The sequence below is a fragment of the Sus scrofa genome, chromosome 4, assembly GCF_054392235.1.
Source record: "Sus scrofa isolate SSC_HxYL_T2T_F1_AM1 chromosome 4, Sscrofa_HxYL_maternal_Yorkshire_Landrace_v2.0, whole genome shotgun sequence".
Taxonomy (NCBI): Eukaryota; Metazoa; Chordata; class Mammalia; order Artiodactyla; family Suidae; genus Sus; species Sus scrofa.
In genome coordinates, this window is record NC_139386.1 from 16094815 (window position 1) to 16119654 (window position 24840).

At 39.8% G+C, this 24840-nt stretch overlaps 1 protein-coding gene across 3 annotated transcripts in view; it reads left to right on the forward strand.

The window, feature by feature from the left end:
* Window positions 1-5776: 5776 nt before the first annotated feature.
* Window positions 5777-24840, forward strand: part of ATAD2 (ATPase family AAA domain containing 2) — a 68767-nt gene continuing 49703 nt past the window's right edge. For all 3 annotated transcript variants that reach the window (XR_002343117.2, XR_014843389.1, XM_001926030.8), the window contains exons 1-3: window positions 5777-6034; window positions 17082-17230; window positions 23782-23834. Coding sequence is in view for 1 of the 3 variants with exons in the window: in XM_001926030.8 (XP_001926065.6) it covers window positions 5867-6034; window positions 17082-17230; window positions 23782-23834 (370 nt within the window). In the remaining 2 variants the exon portion in view is untranslated. The remainder of the gene's footprint in view (window positions 6035-17081; window positions 17231-23781; window positions 23835-24840) is intronic.

Below are 24840 nucleotides of genomic sequence, written 5' to 3' on the forward strand. Positions count from 1 at the left end.
CCCGCCAGAAGAGATCTGATAGGGGTGCATGTCTCACATGTACTCCCACCAGTTATTTCGGCAGTGTCCATTACAGGAAACCACTGGTAAAATTCCCCTTTCTCACATGAAGCCCCTATGCTAGATAGAGTTCTTGACTGCAGACAACAGAATCCATCTCTGGCTAAATTAAACAGGAAATCAGGAGTTCCTGTCATGGCTCAGTGGTTCACAAAGCTGACTAGTATCCATGAGGACTCGGGTTCAATCCTTGGCCTTGCTCAGAGGGTCGAGGATCCGGTGTTGCCATGAGCTGTGGTGTAGGTCACAGACTGGCGCGGCTTGGATCTGGTGTTGCTGTGGCTGTGGTGTAGGCCAGTGGCTACAGCTCCAATTCGACCCCTAGCCTGGGAACCTCCGTAGGCTGAGAGTGTGGCCCTAAAAAGACGAAAGACCCCCCCCCAAAAAAAGAGAGAGAGAAAAAAAAAAAAACCCAAAACAGGAAATTTACTAGAAGAACAAGGAGGAGAGAGGTTGGGAAGGACTTGGAGGGGAGGAAGCACAGCCAGGTCACACTGATAAATTCCTCCAAGAATCCAAGAATTAGCTGGTGAGGATGCCACCATTAAACCTACCCTGCCTTTCTACCTTCTCTTGCTGCCACCATGAATAATCTCTGCCACTTCGGATTTGGGTCACTTTCCCCCCCCCCCTTTCTTTTCTTTCTTTCTTTCTTTCCTTCCTTCCTTCCTTCCTTTCTTTTGTCTTTTGTCTTTTTAGGGCCACACCTGAGGCATATGGAGGTTCCCAGGCTATGGGTTGAATCAGAGCTGCAGCTTCCAGCCTACACCACAGCTACAGCAACACCAGGTCTGAGCTGCGACTGCAGCGGACACCATAGCTCATGGCAATGCCAGATCCTTAAACCACTGAGCGAGGCCAGGGATGGAACCCGTGTCCTCACGGATGCTAGTTGGGTTAGTTACCACTGAGCCATGACAGGAACTCCTGGGTCACTTTTTCAAGAGGAAATGAATTTTCCAGGTGGGAGCAGCCTACTGACTGAGATGAGGTAACATGCCTGAGCCCTAGTTGTCAGATTAAAGGGGAAATGACGTCTTTGTCCCTGTAGGGTTTCCAGTGAAGGAGATGGGCCCTGCCCAACCCAAACCCAAAGAGAAAAATCTCTCAGATAAGCGATGTGTCTGTTTAGATCCAGAGTAGCTTAAAAAATGGCGGAGTCAACTATGATCCCCTCACCTCCAGGTGATTAAGGTTTTTCTCCTCTTTTATGGAAAACCAATGAGATTACCTATCATACTGAAGTGAGGTCAGATTTACCACATTCTTGTAAGAAACCCCTGTTCCAGCTGATGTTTACTTTCTCGTTGTGTTACTAAAGAACAGAAAGGGACCCACCTATGACCTCATCTCAAATGAGGTAATGGAATGATGATTAGCTCTTACTTCAGCCCTCTTTTCTGTCACATGTAGGGTAAGAACATTTGACCCTCTTTAAGAAGTCAGGCGGTGTGGGAAAGAACCTCAGTTTTGACTCCCTCTCTTTTCCTAAATCAAGTCCATCCTATTGACAATAGCGAAGACACGGAAAGAAACATGACCTGCCAGAGGCCAATGCTAGACCAATTCTATAAGTTTCCTAAGGTTGCTGTAACAAATTACCACAAACCAGGTGGCTTAAGCACACACACACAAACACACAGACACACACACACACGCAGAAATTTATTCTCTCACAGTTCAGAAGGCCAAAAGTCTGAAACCAAGGTGTCTGCAGGCTCAATTCCCTCAGGAGGCTTTTTTTTTTTTTTTTTTTTTTTTTTTTGCTATTTAGGGCCACATTGTGACATATGGAGGTTTCCAGGGTAGGGGTCAAATCTGAGCTGCAACCACCAGCCTAAGCCACAGCCACAGCAACATGGGATCCTACATCACAGCCCATGGCAAGGCCGGATCCTTAACCCACTGAGCAAGGCGAGGGATCGAACCCACGTCCTCATGAGTACCAGTTGGGTTCCTTAACCACTGAGCCTCGGTGGGAACTCCTTCCTCTCCTTTCTCTTATGACACCAGACATTAGCTTTAGGGTCCACCATAAATCCAGGATGATCTCATTTCAAGATCCTAATTACATCTGCAAAGACTCTATTTCCAAATAAGATCACGTTTACAGGTGCCAGAGTCTAGGACCTGGGTGTATCCTTTTGGGGTACACAAATCAGCCCACTACATCAAGTGAAGGCTACAGCAAGTGTGATGATTCTTAACAATGTTGGAGGGAGAACAAAGGAAGAGAGAAAAGCATTTGGCTAGCTCTGTTTCCTGGTGTTCTGAAATTTTTATGTCTTTGCTTATTTAAAAAATGTAAAAACTGGAGTTTGCTTCATGGCTTAGCGGTTAACGAACCAGACTAGGATCCGTGAGGATGTGGGTTCAATACCTGGCCTTGCTCCATGGGTTAAGGATCTGGTGTTGCCTTGAGCTGTGGTGTAGGTCACAGACGCAGTGTGGATCCCGAGTTGCTGTGGCTGTGGCGTAGGGCAGCAGCTGCAGCTCCAATTTGACCTCTAGCCTGGGTGCAGCCCTAAAAAGCAAAAAAAAAAAAAAAAAAAAAAAAGTGAAAACTAAAATGACAGCTATAACTTCTGTAGAGGTCAATTTGGCAATAGGCATTTTTATTTTTTAGGTTTTATTTATTTATTTTTTTTAGGGCCACAGGTGCAGCATATAGAAGTTCCCAGGCTAGGGGTCCAATCTGAGCTACAGCTGCCAGCCTACACTACAGCCACAGCAACGCTACATCCAAGCCACATTTGCAGCCTACACCACAGCTACGGCAATGCTGGATCCTTAACCCACTGATCCGGGATAGTGATGAAACACACATCCTCAAGAATATTTTCTGCTGAGTCACAATGGGAACTCCTTCAGTTTGGTAATATCTAACAGAATCACAAATGCATACGCCTTTTGGGTAGAAATTCTTTTCATAAATGTTTATCAAGATATAATACGCATAAAGAAAAGTGAACATATCATGGGGTAGACAATGCTACTTTAAATATTGTTCTTTCTGCTTTCATTTATATTGGGTAACCAATTGTCTTAAAACGTTTTTTCTATTATAAAAGTAATACATATTATTGCAAAAAATCAGAAAAATTGAGAAAAGTACAAAGAAATTACAACGACTATAATATTACCTCCAGAAATCAACCATTAACATTTTGTTATAGTTTCTTGTGGGCTTTTTCCAATGCAAGCATATACATAAATATTTTTTAAACAAAGATGGGACTGTGGAGTTCCCGTCGTGGCTCAGTGGTTAACGAATCCGACTAGGAACCATGAGGCTGCGGGTTCAATCCCTGGCCTTGCTCAGTGGGTTAAGGATCCGGCGTTGCTGTGAGCTGTAGTGTAGGTTGCAGACTCGGCTCGGATCCCACGTTGCTGTGGCTCTGGTGTAGGCCGGTGGCTACAGCTCCGATTAGACCCCTAGCCTGGGAACCTCCATATGCTGCGGGAGCAGCCCAAGAAATGGCAAAAAGACAAAAAAAAAAAAAAAAAAAGATGGGACTGTGTGAATACCTAGTTCTTTGTATTTTCTTAACACGTTACAATGCATCGTGTACAACTTTCTGTATAATTAAACACAGTTGCATCATTTTTTTTTTTTTTTTGGCTGCCCCTTGGCATATGTTTCCCAAGCCAGGGATCAGATCCCAGCTGGAGCAACCTATGCCACAGCTGTGGTGGGGGATTGAACCTGGATCCTTGGCATTTCAGAGACACAGCCAATCCTGTCATGCCACAGCGTGAACTCCAGCATTATAATTTTTAATGACCGTATAGCATTCTTTTTAAGTTCCCAATGAGAGACATTCAAGCTGTTTTCAGCTTTTTGACATTATAAATAATGCTGTGGTAAATATCATGGTGCATACATTTTTTAAAAAGCTTTTAAAAGACTGAATTTTAAGTGCTTGAATATATAATAACTTCTGTATCTCAAAAGCGCATGGAAGGGATTTCCTGATATTCCCTCCAGACTTGCTTTACCATAGCCTTCTCTAAGTTAGGTGCAGCTTCATCTTGCCATCAGCTCAAGCAAGCAAACCAAAAACCAAGTACTGGAGTCATCCTTTGGCTCCTCTCTCTCATGCCTAAATCCAATTAATTGGCAAATTCGATTGACTCTTTCTTCCAAATAAACCCAGAATTTAACCATTTCTCGTTACTTCCACTGATCTGCATCACCATTATCTCTTGCCTGAATAATTGTAGTGGCCTCCGAAGTAGAGTTGCCATATTTAGCAAATAAAATGACACCCCGTTAAAAATTGAATTTCAGATGAACAACAATTTTTTTAGCATAAGTATGTCCCCTTATTGCATTCTCCATGCAGCAGCCAGAGGGATTCTTTCAAAAAGTCAGAATAAGTCTCTCCTTTGTTCAAAACCCTGTGATGTCTTTTCATCTCACTTATTATACAAAGCAAAAAAAACCTTAAAGCTGAGGCCTTGCAGGATCTGCTCCCAGCAGCTTTTTCCTCTTTGATTTTATTGGTCCACTGTCCTCCCCTGGCCTCTGGTTGCACTTCTCTTCTCCCAGGTATAACTAACCTCCTTTAAGTCTTTGCTTACATTACGTGAGGTCTTTCCTAGATCGCCCTGTTTAAAAGTGCACGCTTCCCTTCACTTTCTCTATATTTCTGCAGCACTTCCTCTTTTAACGAACATATCATTTACTTAGTTTATTGCCCTTCCCCTTTTACCAGAATTTAAGTTCCATGAGGGCATTTTTGCTCTTATTGTTCACAGTGGCATCCCTGGTGCTTAGAATACTGCCCGGCTCATAATAGATGCTCAATAAATATTTAATAAATGTCGAATTAAGGAAATGATTTCCAAATCAATAAGTAGCTTTTATTTGTTTCACTAGGAAGACTCCTCTCACATTCCGATCATTCAGCATGTTATCTATTCTCAGTCATCACGTAACTGCTTTAATTCCAGAGAAGCCATTTTCTGTAATTCTGTAATGGTATAAAACATTTAGATGTGTAGACAGGGTCCTAAGGTATAATAATATCTTAAAATTTAGATATTATAAATAGACTCAGTTTATACGGATTAGGAAATAAAGACCCGGCAAAGGGAATTACTTGCTCAATTCCTAGCTTGGGCGGCGCTGAGTACAGAACCTACGTCTCTAACTATAATACTCTGCCAACTGGCCTTTAGATCCCTTTCTGTTAACTTGTTTGGATTAAGCTAACAGTGAAAAGCTCTAAAGACTCAGAGACAAAAACTGTCAAAAGCCAAGCGCTTCCCCCACCCCTTCAGTCAAGGACCCAGCATTTTGCATTTGAATCCAGCGTGGCGGGAAGCGGAGGGCAGGTGTCAGGAGGGGCGGGGAGGGGCCGCCAGGCCCCGCCAGCCAATCAGAGCGGGCGGGAGCCTCCCTTCCCCCGCCGGCGTCCACGCGCCAAAATTCCAAACCCGATCTCGCGCCACTACCCGCCGTCTCCCTCCGCCGAGCTCAGCGAGCCGGAACTATCTAAGAAAAAGAAGTCAGCGGTTTCTGCTCACTGTCCGCTCAGGTCGTCCACACTATCCGTGCGGGCTCTCTTCAAATTCGGCCCAAAGTCCTTCGCTCTATAGATGTGGGGAAAGTTTCGAGCCCGCCGACGTAGAGTGGCCGCGTGGGCGGAACAGGAGGCGGAGGGATTCCGAGTGCGCGCGCTGCGGCCACCCGCGCGCAGCTTGTGGCGCCAGAATTCGGAGCGCGGAAGCGCCTGAGCGGCTGTTTCCCAGTATCGGGTCCGTCTCCCGCCGCGGACGCTCTGCGGAAGAGGGAGAGAAGATGGTGGTCCTCCGCAGCAGCCTGGAGCTGCACAGCCACCCCGCCGCCTCGGCCACGGACTCCTTGGACCTGTCCAACGAGTTCCTCAGTCTGGAGCAGATCGGCCGGAGGCGGCTCCGCTCGGCCGGCGCCGCTGAGCAGTCCGCGGTCACCGCGGCCGCCGCGGGCGTGAGTACCGGCCTGGGGCAGGCCCCTCGGTCGGGCCTGGGGGACTGTCTGCCTGGTGCCCGGTCGGGCCTGGGGGACTGTCTGCCTGGTGCCCGGTGGAGCCTGGGGGTGGGGTGGGCGGTCCTGGTGACAGTTGGCGCGGGGAGAGAAGAGGCGTGTTGGGAGGAGTGTTGTCGAGGACAAGTAAAATGGAAGGCTTTTCAAGATCGGAGCCCGAGGAGGTGTGGGGTGGGCGAAGAGATGGGGCAGATTGCAGGAGGGCTAAGCCGTTGGTTACTACCTACTTTTACGCCAGAGGAAACCCGAGCTCCCCGGAGGCCAAGTGCACTTGGAGGCCAACCCTTGAGTTGGGGGCTGCCCCGCCCCCAGCTCACACACCTCCCTAACCAATCTCCCAGGCTCCGGCTTTAGGTTCGCAGGAATCGCGAGCCACACGCCTGTACTGAGCGCTTACTGTATGCGTGACATGTTTTAGAGGCCGCGGCAGATAGAAAGAGTGTGACTCAGGTTCCCTGACTTTCATTTACGATCTAAGAGAGGTTCGGTAATCAGAACGCAATGAATAATACCAGGTTGCGTAATGTGCAGGGATGGAGAGCGACATTTCAGGTACATCTTCACTTAAGCCTCCTAGCAGCTCCATGAGAATGGAGAGTTGTGATATGAATCTCACAGATGAAAAAAACAGCCTCGAGGTACCCAGTAAGTGATAGATCTAAAACTGGAACTTGGATTTTCTGCCTACACAACCTTTCTCTTTCTGTTATTTCATACTCCAGTCATAAGCAAGGTCTGTAAGGATTCCAAGGAGGTGGAGCAGTAGGTCTCCTTGAAAGAAGTGCTTCTTCTGGGTCTGAGGTACAGGTGGAATGTTTGGTAGATTTAAGGCTGAGGGAGAGAGTCCCTCCACCTCCCCTTCCGCGGGTGGAGGGGACAGCGTTAACAAAAGGTTAGAGAAATTGAGGAAGCAAGACTAGCAAAGTTAAGGCAGCAGGAAGTAGTCTAGTTCTGTTATAGGGAAGTGGGCATGGGGTTGGGAAAAATAGGACCAGAGAGAGAGTTAGAACTGGGAAGCCAGAATAAGAGGCCAAGGGGAGGTTTGTGTGGTGGGAGAGAGTGACAAAACATAGGTAAGAGAGTGATCGCTGTATGAAATCAGTTGTCAGTATCTTTTTTTAGAGCCCCCCCCCCACATGCTAGTTGTTCCTCTACTGAGGGAATGAAAGAGTTCATTCAGTTTCTGAAATTGTGATCCGAATTGAAAAAACAAATAATTTCCTGACTCTTAGGATGTGTTTCTCAATCACAGGCACAAGTTGTTAGAGATCTGAGAGGCAGACACTTGTTCAGTGAACTCGGTCACTTGACTTATTAACCTGTGTTCGAAAGAGCTGAGTATTTCGGTAAATATTGAGTGCTTGTTATCCTCAGGACAGTGCTGGATTCTGTGACTGTAATGATGTACTGAATACTGGTTAAGTAACATAGGTGCTTAAAACCACTATTAGTTCTGAATCTTAACCTACTGGTAATCAGGGGGTTTCTATACTTCATAAAAGTAGGGGATACTTAACCACATGGGTAGTGAGAATTAAATGTTGTCATGCATGTAAGGAAATTAGCTGAACACTTAGCTAATAGTACTCAGTCGTTGTCAGCTGTTTAGACCAGTCAGTTTTAATGGCCACTCCATCTTTTCAGTTCTTCAGGCTAAAAATCTTAAGTCATCTTCAACTCCTCTCTTGGTTCATAGTAGCAAATTCTGTTGTCTTTCAGAATATATTCAGAATCTGACCACTTCTCAGCTTTTCCATTGTTGGCCTTGCTGGTTCAAGCCATTATCTCTTGTCTGGATCATTAAAATAGATTCTTGACTGGCCTCCCTATTTTCTACCCTTATTTTTGTAATGCCCTCCTCCCCCAAAAATCAGTTCTCTGTGTAGGTTACAGAGTGATCTTCTTAAAAGTTAAAACAGGAGTTCCCCTTGTGGCTCATTGGGAACTAGCCGGATTAGTGTCCACGAGGATGTAGGTTTGATCCCTGGGCCCCCTCCGTGGGTTAAGGATCTGGCGTTGCCATGTGCTACAGTGTAGGTCGAAGATGCACTTGGACCTGGCATTGCTGTGGCTGTGGTGTAGACTGGCAGCTGTAGCCCCGATTTGACCCTTAGCCTGGGATCTCTATGCTCCACCTGCGGCCGTAAAAAGCAAAAATAATAAATAAAACAAGTATTTGAAGTAATTTTAATAAAAAATGAATTAAAAAGTCAAATAATTGATTGCTTCTCTGCTCAAAATTCCCTAAAAGTTTGAAAGTTGAAGAGCAACCCTCTACCTTCTTGTCCCCTTCCATTTATGATGACGTTGTCTTCCGTTCTCTGTTTTGCAAAACCTAGTCTATTCTAGCCCTTATGGCCTAGCTGCTCCTGAATCCCAAGGTCTTTGCCCTTGCTCTTCTTTATGTTGGGGTATTGGGATTCCCTGGATATCCATGAGCCATTACTTTACCTTTACAGTGACTTACCCTGACACCCTATTTAAAATTACAAACCACTCGTTGACAGCCCTCTTTGTTTTATGTTCCCAGCACTTATGACCTTCTAAGTATTCTAAAGTTTGCTGTTTTAAAAATATTTTTATCTTGGCCAATCAGAATGTAACTCCATAGGGATTTGGATTTTGACCTTTTATTTAGCTGTGTATTTATTAGCACCTAGAGTGTAGTAGGTACATAATAAATAATTTTGTTGATTGTCTTGCCATATATGTGTGTGTGGTGGTTGAGCAATTAGCGATTGTTGTAGGGTAGGAAAGATTTTTCTTCCTGGCTAGGATTTCCAGTAGAAGTTATGCCTTTTTGAGCCATAAATCCTCTGTAGAACTAATTATAATCAGAAGGTTATTTAGGCAGCATGGATTGGATCTTGGGGGGTTATGTATTCATACTAACAAAGTCCATTAATACCCAAATGAAACATACTTTGTGATTGGAATATTTTCTCATTTGGGGACTTTACATTCTATACATTTGACTTGACTATAGCTTGCTTTTGACATTAGTCATGTGTTTCAGAAATGTAACTCTTTTATCCACCCTCATTGTATTTGGGTATTTCTCAGTCTCCTCATTCACACATTTTTTTTTAATTCACTCATTTATTGACAGAGTGTTTCTTATGGTAGATTCTTTTTATATTTATTTATGGCCATGTGCACTGCTTGTGAAAGTTCCCAAGCCACAATAATGACAATGCCAAGTCCTTAAACTTGGGCCACCAGGGAACCTCCTCGGTTCCTTTTATTTTCTTTTCTTTTTTCTTTTTTTTTCTTTTTGCCATTTCTGGGGCTGCTCCCTCGGCATATGGAGGTTCCCAGGCCAGGGGTCTAATCGGAGCTGTAGCTGCTGGCCTATACCACAGCCACAGCAACGCCAGATCCGAGCCGTGTCTGCAACCTACACCACAGCTCACAGCAACACCGAATCCTTAACCTACTGAGCAAGGCCAGGGATTGAATCCACAACCTCATGGTTCCTAGTCGGATTAGTTAAACATTGAGCCATGACGGGAACTCCCTCCTCGGTTCTTTTTAAATGGTTGGATTTATTCAGATTAATTCATTAACTTGTATTTTCCTTCATCTCATCTTGGAGGCCAACCTTATCTTCAAGTTCTGAAGACCCCTATAGTTATCTATTTTTTAACTCCATTTTACTTTTACATTTTGAATATGATCTCACTTAGTTGGGCTTAAGGTTTTTTTTTCCCCTGACTTGTATGGATTTCCTGAAAATATTTTGTTTAAAATTTGTTTCTTTGTTTTTTAAACTTTTTATTTTCTTCCTACCTTAAAAGTTTCCTCCAGAATCAGGTTTGCCATTGTCTATTTCTCTGCATTCACAGGTCTGGGGCTCTTTGATTTGTTAAATTTAGGGTTGTTTCTCAAGCTGAAGGAGACCCTTCAGGATGGATAGTAGGGGTTTCTTGGTGGTAATTGTACATTACTTTTGGGTTGTGTTTATGTACATATTTATTCTGTATGTTAGGTAAAATAAAACACTCTGTAGTATGTAGAAAGTACTTAAAAACAATTTTTTTGGGGGGTCACATCCATGGCATATGGAAGATCCCAAGCCAGGGATTCAGCCCACACCACGGCATTGATCCAAGCTATTGCAGTGACAGCACTGGCTCATTCACCCACTGTGCTACTAGGGAACTCCTAGAACGTACTTAAAAAAAAAAATTGTGTGTGTGTTTATTTAGAGGTCTGGAAAGATATCCCAAACTGATAATATATAACGTATGAGAGATTTTTTTAAAACTTGGAGCATATCAGCACAGAAATGAAAAATGTATAGCTCAGTGAAGTATCACAAGGCATGGATAGAGAGATTCTAACATGTGGCAATGAATTGCCACATGTTAGAATCTTCCTGGAGTTGAGTGACATGGCTACTCTTCATTTGAGGGAGTTTACTTGTTTTTGGAGAATAACAGTCCATTTTTGTAAGTTTGTGTTAGACTGGCCCTTGATTTTAGGCTTAGAAGTTGCAACTTTTAGAACAGGGATTTAATCAGATAGTGTTTAGGAAGGATTGTAGTCAACAAATCTGAGTTTGGAAGACCAGTTAAAAGATTGTAATACTGGAGTCCTCACTGTGGCCCCACGAGATTGGCACATCTTTGGAGCTCTGGGTCTCAGGTTCTGTCCCTGGCCTGGCACAGTGGGTTGAGGATCTGGTGTTGGCACAGCTGTGGTGTAGATCAAGCTACGACTCAAATCTAATCACTGGCCTGGAAGCTCCATATACCAAAAAAAAAAAAAAAAGATTGTAATACTAATAGGCACGACTTTTATAGCACTTGCTACATTCCAGGCAAGTACCCAATATGCATACACAAAATATTATTATTTTGTTTTCCAAAAATTAATATTTTTAATTTTTAATTGGAGCATAACAACTTTATTATTATTAATATATTATCCTCATTATACATATGGGAACTAAGGTCTCTTTGTAACTTGGACAAGATTATACAGCTCTAAGTGACAATCTTAGGCAGTCTATCTTTAAGAATTTGGGTTCTTAATTAGTATGTTATTACCACAATAGACCAGAACTAGAGCCTAAATTAAGGTGATACTAGGAGGCATGGAGAGAAAAAGGGGTCTGAGAGTTGTTTAGATACAAGGAGGGAGGAAGTGTTATTCCCAGCTGAAGAGGTAAGCTATACACCTTTGGGAATATGAGTTTGACGAGAGGTTAGGACTGTTTTTCTTTGGGAGTCACCTATATAGGGTGATAGTTAAATCCTTGAAGACAAAACATATCAAAACACAAAAATATTTAACATCTGGAGCAATGACTTTAAGGGTGAGAAGAGGATGAATTAGGTTTAAAAAAAATAAAGAGTGTCACATAAACAAAGGATCAAAGAAGGGAATAAACAACTCCATAGACACCACTGAGGTAAAATAGGCCATTGGATCTAGCTATTGGGAGATAGTTTTAGACCTTCTGAAAGAGTTGTAGAGTTGGAAACCGAATTGCTGGAACAAGTGGAGTAATTGTGAGTAATTGACCACACCAGTATTTAAAGACAACCTGAGAAAGGCTATCCCCACTATCCTGGGTATAATGTGAATACTTTTTACAATAGGATATAGTGCTGCTGTTTGCAAGAAGCCCTAAGTCTGGATGAATACATTTTGTGTTGGTATCATAACTATGATTTTAAAAAACCTGTTTAAATCAATTATACTTCAATAAAAATTTTTTAAAATCCTATTTAAACCTAATTTGTTGAATTGATGCTTGAATTGACTCAACCAGTATGACTCCCATACATATTTTGTCATGAATTAAATCTTTAATAAGCTTGATCTTTTGTGGAAAACTAACATCAGAATATTTCTGTTTTTCAGTTGTCTACTTCAGGGAAAAACTTTTGTTGTTGTTGCATGCTCCCTGTACTAACTTACTGATTCTGAAAAATTACAGCAGACTTAAAAGCTAATGAAATATATTTTTTTCTTCTTTTAAAATTTCACTTTTAAGAACAATCAGTGCTCTCAATATTGAAGTAGATTTTAGCGAAAGAATAAATGACTCCATCTCTAGATTTAGTTTTCACATGGTGTTTTCTCTTTTTCACTTCTTAGGAAATTTTTTTCTGGTAATACATGTTGGTGAAAATGTGAAAAATAGACAGTGGAAGTTCTCCTTTCTATCCTCCAGGGTTAACTTTTGGTTAATAGTTGGTGTTAAACTTACTTCGAGAGTTATTTGATTAGCTATATTAAACTGAGTTGGATTTGATAACAGTTTTAGTTTCTTTAGCAAAATGAGATGTACACAAGATAATTCATCTTGAGGCATTTATAACACACCAGAAAATTGCAGATAACCTAAACATAATACATTAAGCAGTTTGTTAAGTAGATTCATGTAATGGCTGGAATACTATTCCTTTATATTAAAAGATTTTTATGAGTTCCCGTTGTGGCACAGTGGAAACGAATCCGACTAGGAACATGAGCTTGCAGTTTCGATCCCTGGCCTTGCTCAGTGGGTTAAGGATCTGGTGTTGCCGCCGTGTAGGTTACAGACATGGCTCGGATCTGGCGTTGCTGCTGTGGCTGTGGTGTAGACCAGTGGCTACAGCTTAGATTTGACCCCTAGCCTGGGAACATCCATATGCCTCGGATGTGGCCCTGAAAAATGAAAGAAAAAAAAAAGAAAAAGATTTTTAGAATAATAGTTCATGATATGGGCAAATGGTTGTATTCCTTGAAAAAAGTTACAAAGCATAAATAATATCCCAATTTAGAAATTGTGTAAATATATTTGCATAAGAAAAGAATTGTTTATGCACCAAAAGGTTAACAGTAGTTGTCTGCGCATAGCTAGAATTAAGGGTGACAGTTTCATCCTTGTTCATTTCTTCTTTTTTCCATTTAATGGGCACATGTTGCTTTGATTTTTATATTGCTTTTATAAAAAAACATTTTCTGAAGTTATTGATATTTTAAAATTCCCCATTGAGTGCCTCTACGTAGGTGATTCCCCAAAAACCTGTTTTATTTTTTTCTCCATGTTGTTAAGGATAGTCTTTTCTGATACTAAGTGTTTATTTAGGGAGAATGAACTAAGCCCCTCACTATGCGAATCAAAGAGTCACTTAGACCACTTCCAAGATTTTCCTTGTGGCCAGCAGTTAAGTATCAGCAGTTAGGGACCCTGCATTGTGACTGCAGTGACTTAGGTGGCTCATTTGGTGTGGGTGTGATCAGCTTTCACATGCCTTAGATATGGCCAAAAAAAAAAGATTAAATATTCCAAGCTTTTCAGGGAATCTTTTTTCCCAATATTTAGCAACCCCCCCTCCTTTCTTTTTTCCTATGAAAACAAACTTTTTAAAAATTATCCCCAGGAACATGGGGATATTTACTATTTTTATTGTAATAAAATACAGGTAACATAAAACTTATCACTTTAACCGTTTTTTAAGTGTACAGTTCTACAACATTAAGTACATTCACATTGTTCTACAACCATCACCACCCTCCATCTCCAGAATTTTTCATCTTCCAAAACTGAAACTCTGCCTATTATTAAATACTAATTCTTCATTTTTCCCTCCTCCCAGCCCCTGGCAACTATCATTGTACTTTTTGTCTCTAAAAGTACAATGGAGCCTCATAAGAGGAAACATACAGTATCTGTACTTCTGTGACTGGCTTACTTTACTTAGCATAATATATTCAAGGTTTATCCATGTTATTTCCTTTTTTCATTTTTGGCTGCCCTGTGGCATATGGGTTTCCTGGGCCAGGGTATTTATTTTTAATACTGAATAATATTGCATTGTATGTCCTATATACATACATATAAGTACACATATGTATATTTATTTATCCATTTGTTGATGAACACTAGAATTGCTTCCAACTTTTGGCTCTTGTGAATATGCTGCTATGAATATGTATGTTCATATATCTGTTTAGGTCCCTGCTTTCACTTCTTTTGAGTATATATCCAAAAGCAACATTGCTGGATCATATGGCAATTCTGTGTTTAATTTTTTGAGCCATTGCCATATCATTTTTCACAGTGTCTGTACCATTGTAACACACAAGGGTTCCAGTTTCTCCACATCTTTGCCAACGCTTAGTTTCTGGGCTTTTTTGGTAATAGCCATCCTAATGAGTGTGAAGTGGTATCTCATTTTGTTTGATTTGCATTTCCTTATGATTATTGTGTTGAGCATCTTTTCATGTGTGTATTAGCCATTTGTACATATTCTTTACTGAAATATCTACTCAAATCTTTTGCCCATCTTTTGTTGTTAAAATACAGAAGTTCTTTATGTATTATGGGTATCAGTCCTTTGTCCTTTACATGACTTACAAGTATGTTCTCTTCTGTGGGTTTCCATTTCACTCTATTGATGATGTCCTTTGTACAAAACTTTTAAGTCCAACTTAGCTATTTTTTCTTTTGTTGTCTATATTTTTGGTGTCCTAAGAAATCGTTACCAAATCCATTGTCATATGAAAGTTTTCCCCTATGTTTTCTTTTGAAATTCTGATTAACTTTTTAAGCTGTCATTTTTAAGCTGTCATCTAAAGTCTTCCCCCCTCCACCCCTGCATAGGTTTAAATACTTACAAAGAAGATGATTTCTGTCATCTTTTGTTGTTGATGTTAAAAAAGTAAAACTATAATGGAAGTTCCTTTTGTAACTATAATGGAAGCTCAGAGGGTTATGAACCTGACTGGTATCCATGAGGATGAGGGTTTGATCCCTGACCTTACTCTGTGGGTTAAGGATCTGGTGTTGCTGTGGCTGTGGTGTAGGCCTGCAGCTGCAGCTCCAGTTGGCCCCTTAGCCTGGGAATTTCCGTATGCTGCAGGTGTGGGCCTTAAAAAAGCAATAAATAAACAAATAAATAAATAAAAATTAAAAATAAAATAAAACTATAACTATTACATTAGAGTTTTCTAAGTGTCCCCTGGAATCTAAAAACCAGTTATTTGATACCTGTCTTGATACATTAAAAAATAATACAGGAACAAGCTCTTGTAACATCAGAAAGTTTACCTTGATTCTTTTTTCTTCTTTTAATTTGTATTAAATCCACAGCACTTTATCTTGATATATTTTTATGCTTGAAAGTCATTTATTATCCTTTTATACTTATAAAACAAAATTTGAATTTTTTCTACTTTTCCATGATGATAAAACTCCAAAAATAAAATTTAATTTATTAATGTATTATACTTATTAATATTCAAGTGGTAAAAACAATAAAAAAGTACCTATATCGATTAAAAATGATTAAACATGGGAAATACCATTTTCTTAGGATTTCATATAGTTGAAATCTCCCCCCCCCCCCCAGTTAGTGTATCTATGGGTGAATCTTATTTATTGCTGAAGACAGTGCTTTGGCATCAGTTTCATTGTTTTTATAAATTTAAGCACTGAGAGACATTGTTCATATAAGTAAGTAGATAGTAATGAAAGGAGTTTTCTTTGTAGTGCCACTCAGGTTTTCTGGCTTATATGCAGAAAATCACTTGCCAAACATTTTTAATGGTCTCTTAGCTTGATTAGGTCTCCTTTCAATTTTGTTGAAAGCAGAGAATTGGAAACCACCTAACAAAGGAAAGGATTTGTTGCCTAGTTTAGCCATTCAATTTCTTAACACCTACATTAATGTTTTTCTTTATTTGGCTTTATGAAGGTTTTTTTTTAATGCCTTGAAGCAGTCCACAATAGTAAGATTCAGAAAAAGTAAGAGACATGACTTTTGTTTTGTAAAATGGGAGAAAGGTAAATGAAAGAGGATGCCTTGGTTAGGGTGCCTTCTCAGGTATTTTTAAGAAAAGTACATATGGAAACTGAGAAACTGGAAATAGATACCCTTACAGTTTTCCTTGGAAAGTCTTATATTGCACTACACCCATTTAAGATGTAGGTATCCATTTTCAAAATAATACACCTACCAAAATGTGTAGATATTCTTTTCTCAAACATCCTTAAATATAGGTACACTGATAAAAATGATGACAAATCATACACATCACTTAATACCTTATGAAGTACCTGTCTGATTCTTACACAGATCCTCATGGTATAAATGTCCTTACTTGTGAACCACTCAAATGTTCTCCCTGAAACAAAATTAAATGGCAGACTATCTTAATAAAAACGTGATGAAATGACCAAGTAAAGCCAGCTTAAGGACCATGGTGGGACACTAATGTTACATTTAAAAAAAAAAAAAACAAAACTGCCTGTTTTTCTAAAATTATACATTTTTAGAGTAGTAAGGCATGGGATTATAGAGCTGTTAGGTACATTTTCCTTCTCTTCTAATATATAAGTATCTTTTATATGATTTCAAAGGGCCATATATGAAATTTTGAATACTTTATGATGGAACCTCTCCAGCTCATAAACCAACCCACTAACTTAGCCTCTAATCTGTTGAGCAGAAATAAATAGAGCTCTGTGGTTTTTATAACAGATTAACAGGCCTAAACAGTCTTTAAATTGAGTTGTTAAATTATCTGGGTGAAATTGTGTGAGATGGTATTAACTCCTTTATGTCATCCAAGCCAAAATCATAATTCTGATTGTCTAGTTATTTTAAGGTTGCTGCCAAAGGTTGCATGGCAGACAATGGTGTATGTGTGCGTCTATCTTTCTAATTGCTGTAGCCTTAAAATAAAGGCATACCTACTGTTGTGAACTATTACAACTCTTGATCAGTGGTAGAAAAATTTCACCCTCTAGACTACTTGTTAAACTATAAACATCAATAAATCGTATTAGTCACTTCGTAGACATTGCTGATATTTGTTTACCTTACAATGATTATTTTAGATATTAATTTTTATAGTTTGTTGAAGAGATACAAAAATGGTACTGCACCAGAAGCAGTTGTTACGAACTTGTAATCAGAAATCTTGGGAATTTAACTTGGGATTTGACTGAAGAAAAACTTAGATGGCTTTCTTAATTTTTTTTTTAAAGGATGGGTCTTCAGTTAAGGAAGTTGAAACTTATCAGCGGACACGTGCTTTAAGGTCTTTGAGAAAAAATGCACAGAATTCTTCAGATTCTAGTTTCGATAAGAATATGGAAATAACGGAGAAGCATGCTAATGGCAGGCATTTTACAAGGTAATGCAAGATGCTTGAATGCTAACTAAAATAATTTGAAAGCAATAATTTAGGGTTTGCCTTTAATTTTTAAGAGTATTCTTGACTGGTCATCAGTAGTCAGGTTGTAGAAAAAATTTATTTGAAAAGAAATTGCCGCAAATGAATATTATTGAATTAAAAATTTAATGTCAGGTTTGTTTTTGTTTTCTTGTTCAAAAATACTATCTGTGTTATGTGTGAGTGCAGCTGACCTGTTTGGTTGATACAGGATCAGTTCTGAGTACTTAAGTAATCTATAAAGACTTTATGCCTGTAAACTTACTTGTGATATGTGGTTCTGCTTCATAGTTTATAAAAAGTCTTTATTTAAAACAGTAGTAATATTTCTGATTACTATCAAGTTTTCATCAGTTCTAAATCATTTATGAATACCTCTGTGTTGGTATGCTTCTAAAACTGTCTTCACATAGGAGTTAAGAGCATGATTTTTATTTTCACTTGTTCAACTGGACTGGGTGCCTTATACATACTTAAATTTCGTTTCTCAAGGACCCCGAGGTAGGTGTTATGAATCCCATTTTAATACTCTGTGAATTAGGTAGTAGGTACTTAATGGAACTTGGGTTTGTTTGGTCCAGAGAAAATTTAAATCTAACTTTAATTAGCTCAAAATCTTCACTTTTCTTTCCATTTTGGTGGGGCTTAACATAAATTGGGAGGAGGTACAAATTAGAGTAAAATTCGTTTGATGAAATAATTGTTTTTATGTTCTTCTCATAAAGAATTTACTTATAATGACTTTGAAAACCAGAACTCTCTTCTCTCAAATAGAATTTTGATTCTCTTTTTGTGTAGCTGATTTTCCAGAAAAGTGAGGTTGTGCCCTTTTAAGTCTGTTTTTTGTTACTGTTATTTTTTCAATTATTTAATTGGTCTTTTATTATATGTATTTAAATCTGTATCTTATTTTACCCACTATTTATGAAGAGGCTACTACAGTATTTCATGGATTCCAAGGTAGCAACAGCTGTTGAAACACACAACATTATTTTGTGAGACAGAAAGAAAAAAACACTGCAAGTTAGATTATGACATCCTCTCAGTTCTAGGAGACATCTCAATTTCAGAGATGTTAAAATGGGGAGAAAATGTACAATTTTTAGAATCAGTGAAATACAATTTAAGCTACCCCAGTATTTCTGGGAGTTGTCATTGTGGCTCAGCAGGTTAAGAACCCAACTGGTATCCATGAGGATACAGGTTCGATCCTTGGCCTTGCTTAGTGGGATAAGGATCTGGCATTGCTGCAGGGTGCGGCATAGATCGCAGATGTGGCTACACCTGCAGCTACAGCCCTGACTTGACCTCTGGGAACTTCGGTATGCTACAGGTGCAGCCCTAAAGAAAAAAAAAGCTACCCTGGTATTTCTGAAACTCGAAGTCTTCTTGGGGTGGGTGGGGTCCATGACTTAAAATTCTATGAGAATTTAAAGATTCATGTTTTGGAAGTTCCTGCTGTGGGGCAATGGGATTGGCAGTGTCTCTGGAGTGCTGGAACGCTGGTTTGATCCCTGGCCTGGCAGAGTAGTTTAAGGATCCCATGTTGCCACGGCTGTGTAGGTCACAACTGTGGCTCAGATCTAATCCCTGGTGCAGAAACTCTATATGCCACAGGGGGGCCAAAAAAAAAAAAAAAAAAAGATTCATGATCTGAATTAAAAATAAACATTCTGTATCATCCAAATTGCTTCCTTATAGAGAATAGCCATAAAATTTCAGGCCCTACCTTTTTGCTTAGAATGGGCACCAAGTAGTACTGCTTTAGTTATCTCTGGGGTTCACCATGTAAGAACTGACTCTGATCTTACTTAATACATAAACAGTGTATCTGTTTCCAAGAGAAAACTGTTATGCTATGACATGCAGTTCAAATGAAGGTTTGGAGCACTTAAAGTGGATACATTGAGTCATGATACAAAACAAAGGTGATACATAACATGCCAAACTTAACAGAAACCAACAGCAGTCTGAACCACATTGACACAGCAAATGGTTATTTTGTTTCAGCTAAAACTCCAGTGTCTTCTGTTAATGTATTTTTTGGTAGTTGTTTTTATAGTTTATATTTGTATAAAACTTAAATGAATTTATATTTAGTTTGGCTTATAGGTAGTCATAACAAAACAATGTTGGAAATCCTCCAAGTCTTTGCTTTCAAAAGCTCCGTATGTTATTCAGGTTTGTAAAACATTGTGCTAGGCTTTATGCTCGAAAGGTATTAAAGGAGTGTAGTAAACATTTTTTAAATCTTGATTTAAAGATGAGCGACTTTGTATTTTTAAATTGGATTCCTTCTAAGATATATTGAATTCCTATACTTTTATTAATTTAAAATAATTTATTGAAGTATAATTCACATATCATACATTTCATGATTTTAAAGTATATAATTTTGGAGTTCCCTTCATGGTTCAGCAGTTAACGAACCCGACTAGGATCCATGAAGATGCAGGTTCAATCCCTGGCCTTGCTTAGTGGGTTAAGGGTCCGGCGTTGCCGTGAGCTGTGGTGTAGTTTGCAGACGCGGGTCTGATCCCAAGTTACTGTAACTGTGGTGTAGGCTGGCAGCTGTATCTCTGATTTGACCCCTAGCCTGGGAACCTCCATATGCTGTGGTGCAGACCTAAAAAGCAAAATATAAATAAATAAAGTGTACAATTCAGTGGTTGTAAAATATTTGTGATATTGTGCAACCATTGCTGTCTAATTTCAAACATTTTCATCACCCCAGAAAGAACCCCTATGGCCATTATCCCCCCATGCCTGGCTCCTTGGGAGCCATGCATCTACTTTCTGTCTTTGTGGATTTGCCTATTCTGGACATTTCATACACATGGAATCATATAATATGTGGCCTTTTGTGTCTGGCTTCTTTTACCTGGTGTATTTTGAAGGTTGTTTGTATTGTATCTATCAGCACTTCATTCTTTTTTGCTACCAAATAAGTTCCATCATATGAATATATCACATTTTGTTTATCCACTCATCAGTTGATGAACATTTGAATTGTTTATCCTTTTGGATTATTATTAATAATGCTGTGACATTGGTTTATAAATTTTTATATGGACATATGGTATATACCTAACCTAGGAGTGAATTGCTAAGTTAAATGGTAACTGTTTTAATGTTGAGGAACTGCCAAACTGTTGCCCAGAACAGCTGTACCTTTTTTTTTTTTTTTTTTTTTTTTTTTTTTTGTCTTTTGAGGGCCACACCCGAGGCATATGGAGGTTGCCAGGCTAGGAGTCGAATCAGAGCTGCAGCTGCCAGCCTACACCACAGCCACAGCAACACAGGATCTGACCTGCATCTGTGACCTATGCTATTGCTAACAACAATGCCAGATCCTTAACCCACTGAACGAGGCCAGGGATTGAACCTGTGTCCACATGGATGCTAGTCAAATTCATTTCCTCTGTGCCACGATGGGAACTCCTGAATATCTTTTCATGTATTCATTGGCCTGTCATTTATATGTATTTTATGGAGAAGAATTCCTGTCTTTAAAAAAAAAAACTCCCTGGGTGTTCCTATTGTGGTGCGTTGGAATTGGTGGCATCTCTGGAGCTCTTGGATACAGATTCGATCCCCAGCTCAGCACAGTGGATTAAAGATCTGGGGTTGCTGCAACTGTGGCTTGGATCTTCCCTGGCCTGGGAACTCCGCATGCCTTGGGGTGGCCAAAAACCCCCCAAAATCAGATGAATATCAGGATCTGTTTGTATAAGACTTACATAAAGTGGCCTATAGTATTTTTGAATTCTGTTTTATGTAGTTTTCCTGTTTCTTATTGCCAATTTGCCCGACCCTTTGCCAATCAATCCCTTTACATACTTCCATTCTGTGTCTATCCATTCCCCCCCACATTTTTTTTTTTTTGTCTTTTGTCTTTTTAGGGCCACACCCACAGCATATGGAGGGTCCCAGGCTAGGGGTAGAATTGGAGCTATAGCTGCTGGCCCACACCACAGCTATAGCAATGTGGGACCTGAGCGGTGTCTGTGACCTACACCACAGCTTGCAGCAACGCCAGATCCTTAACCCACCGAGCAAGGCCAGGGATCGAACTTGAGTCATTAATCACTGAGTCAGGTTCATTACCCACTGAGCTATGTCGGGAACTACCCCCCTCCCCACATTTTTTTCAATCTATTTTGGGCTCAAGACCAGAGAACCAAGACTGTTAGAATAATACAGAAAGATTTGAGTAGTTGTGCCTTGCAGGCAGGATATATAGTTCTTTGGCCCTGGAGTTCTTCACTAGGGTTCAGTAATCATAGTTTTCAGGAGGCACATGAAACCTCTGAAATAATGTTTAAACTTGTATGTATATGTGCAGTTTCCTAGGGATAAAAGATCAGTAGCTTTCATCAAATTCATAGGAGTTGACAAAAGTCCAGACACCTGTTTTTGTAAGTAGTTTCATTGGAACACAGCCATGCCCGTTCATTCTGTCTATGGCTGTTTTCCTGTTTCAATGTTAGAGTTGTATTAGTATTTATGACAGAGACTGTATAGCTAACAAGCCAAAAACACTTAGTATCTAGCTGTTTAAGGAAAAGTTTACCAACTCCTGCAAGGAAAAAAAATGTTTCCCTTCCCCCGCAGGACAAAAAAAGGAAAAAAAGTATTGCTTTCATCTTTGTGTCCCTAGCTTCCAATGGGGACCTGCTTTATAAAAGGATAGACCTACATGGTATGGAAAGAGTGGCTTCTCTATGATAACTTAAATTGTTATAAGGATACATGAGTTAACTCTTCCAGATAGGATGGTTTCCTTTGTTCCTTTTCCTTTTTTTTTTTTTTTTTTTTTGTCTTTTTGTCTTTTTAGGACTGCACCCACGGCATATGGAGGTTCCCAAGCTAGGGGTCCAATTGGAGCTACAGCTACCAGCTTACATCACAGCCACAGCAACACCAGATCCGAGCCATGTCTGCGACCTACACCACAGCTCACAGCAATGCCAGATCCTTAACCCACTGAGCGAGGCCAGGGATCAACCCACAACCTCATGGTTCATTTTATTTTAAAGTGTCGTATTTGAGGAGTTCCCATCGTGGCACAGTGGTTAACGAATCCAACTAGGAACCATGAGGTTGCGGGTTCGATCCCTGGCCTTGCTCAGTGGGTTAAGGATCCGGCATTGCCGTGAGCTGTGGTGTAGGTTGCAGACTCGGCTTGGATCCCGTGTTGCTGTGGATGTGGCGTAGGCCAGTGGCTATAGCTCCAATTCGACCCCTAGCCTGGGAACCTCCATATGCCATGGGTGCAGGCCTAGAAAAGACAAAAAGACAAATAAATAAATAAATAAAGTGTCATATTTGAAATTCCATGGGTATAACCAGCTCACTTACAAATAGCTTGATAATGTAGGTTGATTAATAGATATAGCCTAACCTAGTATGGAAAATGGAGTCCCTAGAAATAGACATAGTGCTTTGTTTGTGCAATAGATTTGGGGGGAAAGATGAGAGGAGGGTACTTTTTTTAAACCTTGGGAGGTGTTCTTTCCAATTCAGGATTCTGTATGCCAGTTTGTATGCGGGATAGGTGATTTGCAAATGTGACCGTTTCTACATGGGAATGGTAATGTACGTTAAGTAAAGATTGTAGCCAGCAGATATTCTTAGAATGTTCTAAACATGTCACTAAGTTCTCTGGCATGTTTGTAGGTCTGTGTATAGTTATAAATTCCTCAAGGATGTGGGACCACTGTATCCTGTGGTGTAAAACGCATTGTCTTATTTTTGCTGAATGCGTATTAGTTCAGTTATACCTAAATACTTAAGCTAAGGATTTCATTTCTTTAAGTAAAATAGTTTGATTTGATTAGTTCTGTTTAGCTAAGAGTCATTGCATACAGTTGGCCCTCTGTATCCACTGGGTCTGCATGCATAGATTCAACCAACTGGATCAAAAATATTCTAAAAAGCAAAACTTGAATTTTCCACTCACCAGTAGCTGTTTATATAGAATTTACATTGTATTTGGTATTATATGTAATTTAAAGATGATTTAAAGTATACAAGAAGATGTGCATAGGTTATATGGCCGTTCCGAGGCATGTAGAGTTCTCATATCAGGGATCATTTCCAAGCTGCATTGTGACCTATGACGGCTCCTTAACCCACTGTGCCAGGCTGGGGATTGAACCTTCGTCCCAGCATTCTGGAGATGCTACTGATCCTGTTGTGCCACAGTGGGAACTCCATGCCATTTTATCTAAGGGACATGAGCATCCTGGGATTTTGGTATCCGTGAAGATACCACATCCTCTGCCGATACTGTATATCATTGAATTTCACAGCAGGTTCTCAGCTTTTGTTTAGCCATAACTTATATAAGCATAGATATTCTCAAGCTATTTTTTCAGTGGTTTTTAGGTAGCTATAAATATTTGCCCTCCAAGCTGACTTAATTTTTTATCATAGTTTGTAGTATTATAAAATGTAGAATTTTAAATTGTCGATTATTTTGAATTATTTAATATATTTTTCTCATATAGGCAGTTGGCCAGACAGCAGGCTGATAAAAAAAAAAAAGAAGAGTGCAAAGAAGGTAAGTAATGTTAAAGGCATTTACAGATTTTGAAACATGAAATTAGTATTTTGTTTGCAGGTGTATTGAGGTACATACAATAAACTATGATTAAAGTATATAGTTTAGTTTTAACAAAAGTGTATGCTATCAAACTATTACCACAATAAGCTAACAGGTAGTGAAGAAAACCATCACTCCCTAGAATTTCCTCAGGCCCTTTTTATAATCCCTCCTGTTCCCCTAGCTCCTCTCTATACCCCAAGATTCCTGAGCATCCCCCAAACTACTCTCTTTCAGTATAGATTAGATTATATTTTCTAGAGTTTTTATTTATTTATTTATTTTGCCTATTCTAGGGCCGCTCCTGCAGCATATGGAGGTTCCCAGGCTAGGGGTCCAATCAGAGCTGTAGCCCCTGGCCTACGCCAGAGCCACAGCAACGCGGGATCCGAGCCGCTTCTGCAACCTACACCACAGCTCACGGCAACGCCGGATCCCTAACCCACTGAGCAAGGCCAGAGATCGAACCCACAACCTCATGGTTCCTAGTAGGATTTGTTAACCACTGCGCCACGACGGGAACTCCTAGAGTTTTATGTTAATGGAATTACCTAGTATGTTCTTTTTCACCTGGCTTCTTCCACTCAGCCTAATACTTTGAGCATGATCCATGTTGTTGCCTCTGTTACTAAGTAGTATTCCATTATATGGATATACCACAATTTGATTTTTTTCCTTAGCTCTAGTATAATGTAATTGACATATAACATTATGTTAATTAAAAGAGTACAAGGAATGTTGCTTTGGTACTTACGTACTGTAAGATGATTACTACTGTGGCTTTCGCTAACATCTGTGTCATGTCATGTAATTTCTTTTTTGTGCTGAGAACATTCAGGATCTACTGTCTTAGCAGCTTTCAAGTATACAGTACAGGATTATTAACTGTATTGCTTTGCTGTACTAATCAGCCCCAGAACTGCCTTAGAGTGGAAAATTTGTACTCTTTGACCATCAGTTTCCT